Below are 3037 nucleotides of genomic sequence, written 5' to 3'. Positions count from 1 at the left end.
GTTTAGGGTTTAGGGTTTAGGGTTTACCGTCAACTCTTCCTTGGCCTCCTGGAAGCGGCCCCTGTCCGTCGCGTCCACCATGAAAACAATTGCGTCGACGGCTGCGAAGTAGTCTCTCCAAATCCTCCTTGCTGCGCGCAAACCCTAAACCCTAGACCCTAAACCCTAAACCCTAAACTCTAAACCCCAGCTTTGCCTCTGTTTGCCGTGCGCCCACCTGTCTCGTGGCCTCCAAGGTCGAATGTCTTAAAACGAATCTTTCCCACAATGAGCTCCTCAGAGTCTGCACCCCAACCCAAACCCCAAACCCGAAACCCTGAACCCTAAACCCTAAACCCTAATGCCCCCCTCCCCGCTGCAGCAAACCCTCGCAGCAGCCCGTCCTTAGCCTGCTTCCCCCCACCCGCCGCCAGTGGGCCCCCGCCGCGCGCCCGCACCCCAACCCCCAACCCCAAACCCCAAACCCTAAACCCTAAACCCTAAACCCTAAACCCTAAACCCTAGCCGCACGGGGGTGCAGCGTGGGGACGTGCTGCGCCACTCTGTCGTCCTTCAACATGTGCAGCAAAGTGGTTTTTCCTGCATTGTCGAGGCCTAGAAAAACAATGCGGGCGGACTTGCGGGAAAGTCCGAAGTACCCCAGCACGTCCCAAAACCTGCACAAACCCAAAACCCTAAACCCTAAACCCTAAACCCTAAACCCTAAACCCTCGGCCCCGGCCCCAGCCGCCCCGCCACGCCCCCCGGAGAACTGCAGCCCGCCAGAAACCGAGAGCCGCGCCCGCTGTACTCCTCCCGGTGACCCCAAACCCCAAACCCTAAACCCTAAACCCTAAACCCTAAAAGGCACCACTAAACCCCCCGAGCTGCAGCCCCTGAAGCCGCTCCTGGGGCCCCAGACAAACTCAAAGAGGCCCTCAGAGGCAAAAGGCCAGAAGGGCCCCCGGCGCTGGTCCAGAGCTGCACCGCCACAGGCCCTGGGGGTTTGAGGGTTTAGGGTTTAGGGTTTAGGGTTGGCCCCGGAAACCTCCAAACCCGCAGCAGCAAGCCCTTGACTCTAAACCCAGCAAAGCCAGCCCTGCTGCCAGCAGCGAATGCAAACCCCTCATTGATTGCTGCGGAGCTGCTGCTGCAGCGGTGCCGCTGAAAGAGACCCCAAGGTTTAGGGTTTAGGGTTTAGGGTTTACCAGTTGATGAAGAACATCTTCTTGAGGCGGTTTGGCTGCGGCAGAAATACGCGCAGAAAAGACAGAGAACCTCCCGCAGCAGCAACAGCAGCAGCAGCAGCAGCAGCAGCAGCAAACGAGGTCCGAGGGGCCTTTGAGGGCACGACTCCGTTAAGGAAGCAAATTTTATTCTGAAACCCTAAACCCTAAACCCTAAACCGCCACAGAAACCACAACAAGCGCAGCAGCCGCTACGGTGGCGGCTGCAGCCGCCGCCGTTGCTGCCGCCAGGCCCATCTCCCTCAGCAGCAAACCCTTTCCGTGAACCCTAACGTCCCTCCTAAACCCTCATACGTAGTGTTTTGTGTTTCTTTTGCGTTGTTGCTTCTCTTTAAGGCGAATTGGCAAACCCTAAACCCTAGAAAGGCCTCTAAACCCGCGCGCCAGCGCCGCTGCAGGCGGGGGGCCGAAGGGTTTAGCAAGAGCGTATCTGAACTCAAACCCTAAACCCTAACCCTTAAAATTGCACACCAGCAGCAACTCAGCATGATTTGTTCCGTCTCGCCGCCAGAGAAAGAGCCACTTGCCCCAGCAGCAGCAAGACAGCAGCAGCAGCAGCAGCAGCAGCAGCGGCAGCGGCACGGCGGGCGACAGCTACATCAGTGACAGCTGCAGCAGCTGAAGCAGCAGCAAAACAAAAGCCTATTTTGCCCAAAGAGGCAGCTGCAGAGTCCCCGCGTGAAGCCACTGAGTCTCATGCAGGTCTCGCATGGGCTTTTAGGGTTTAGGGTTTAGGGTTTAGGGTTTCCGGAACCATGGCGGAGGTTGTGTCGCGCCTCATCACCACCAGGGCCTCCCTGCCGCAGCCGGGAGGGCCCCCCCTGGGGCTGCTGCTGGGGGCAGTAGCCCCAGCAGCAGCAGCAGAGGGGCCCCCCAAAGACAAGGGCCAGGGGGCCCCCCTGCATGCTCTTCTGTGGGCCCCCCTCGCCTCTTTGTCTTCAGACCCGGACCTGGAAGAAGGAGAAGATGCCCTGGCGTTTCTCGAAAAGATGCAGCAGCAGCAGCAGCAGCAGCAGCAGCAGGTGGTAGACAGGCTCATTCGGCAGGCTTCCCTTTGCTGCTCACATCACCTCGTTGGGGGCATCGCAATTTTGGGGCTTTGGGCCCGGGTAGGCTGTGCTTCTGACCAGCAGCAGCAGCAGCACATGCTGCGGCTGCAGCAGCAGCAGCTGCTGCTGCAGGACAAGCTGCAGCTGCGGCGGCTGGCGGAAGCTGTTGCAGAGGGGGTCGCCCAGGGCCTCAACGCAGCAGATGAGGCAGCTGCTGCTGCTGCGACGTTCCAGCAGGAGGCCAGCAGCAGCAGCAGGAGGCTCTCGAAGCAGCCCTTCGTTTTCGTGCTGCTGCAGCAGCAGCAGCAGCAGCAAGACACGTCGGTCTACTTTTCCTACTTCTCCAGCAGCTTCGCGCCGTCGCCTCTAAAAGCTGCTGAAGTCTGGCCCCTCTCTGCTGCTGGGGCCCCACTGCAGCAGCTGCATCCCAAGCAGCAGCAGCAGCAGCAGCAGCATCATTTGCAGCTGTGTTGCAGCCCCGTGAGCCTCCAGGTGACCCTGCTGCTGCCGCCGACTCTGCTGCAGCAGCAAAGCGCAGCTGCGCTCCTGGGGGGCCCCCAGCTGAAGCAGCAACTTAGGGGGGCCCTCCGGTGTGTGGCAGGTTTGGATAAAAAAGAAAGTTGCTGCCTCTTTTATTGCTCCCTGCGCAGCTTGGGTCCTGCTGCTGCTGCTGCTGCTGCGGCGCAGCAGCAGTGCAAGGGGGCCGTCTGCGACGCAGACATGACGGTTGCTGCTGCTGCAGGTGCAGCAGTAGGTGCAGCA

At 60.1% G+C, this 3037-nt stretch overlaps 2 protein-coding genes across 2 annotated transcripts; one reads left to right on the top strand and one right to left on the bottom strand.

Annotated features, from left to right (window-relative positions):
- Positions 1-9: 9 nt before the first annotated feature.
- Positions 10-1204, bottom strand: ETH_00027560 (small GTP-binding protein sar1, putative; the record flags this gene model as incomplete). The annotated part of the gene is made up of 4 exons (XM_013378998.1): positions 10-131; positions 218-283; positions 511-656; positions 1188-1204. The coding sequence occupies 4 exons, from the start codon at positions 1202-1204 to the stop codon at positions 10-12; spliced, it is 351 nt and encodes a 116-aa protein (XP_013234452.1).
- A 777-nt stretch (positions 1205-1981) lies between these two features.
- On the top strand, positions 1982-2999 carry ETH_00027555 (uncharacterized protein; the record flags this gene model as incomplete). The annotated part of the gene is made up of 2 exons (XM_013378997.1): positions 1982-2876; positions 2926-2999. The coding sequence occupies 2 exons, from the start codon at positions 1982-1984 to the stop codon at positions 2997-2999; spliced, it is 969 nt and encodes a 322-aa protein (XP_013234451.1).
- Positions 3000-3037: the final 38 nt, after the last annotated feature.

Source organism: Eimeria tenella, genomic scaffold (assembly GCF_000499545.2).
Source record: "Eimeria tenella Houghton genomic scaffold, Eth_scaff1281, whole genome shotgun sequence".
NCBI classification, from domain to species: Eukaryota; Apicomplexa; class Conoidasida; order Eucoccidiorida; family Eimeriidae; genus Eimeria; species Eimeria tenella.
Note: the sequence above shows the minus strand (reverse complement) of the source record. Positions and strands in the feature narration are given on the sequence as shown.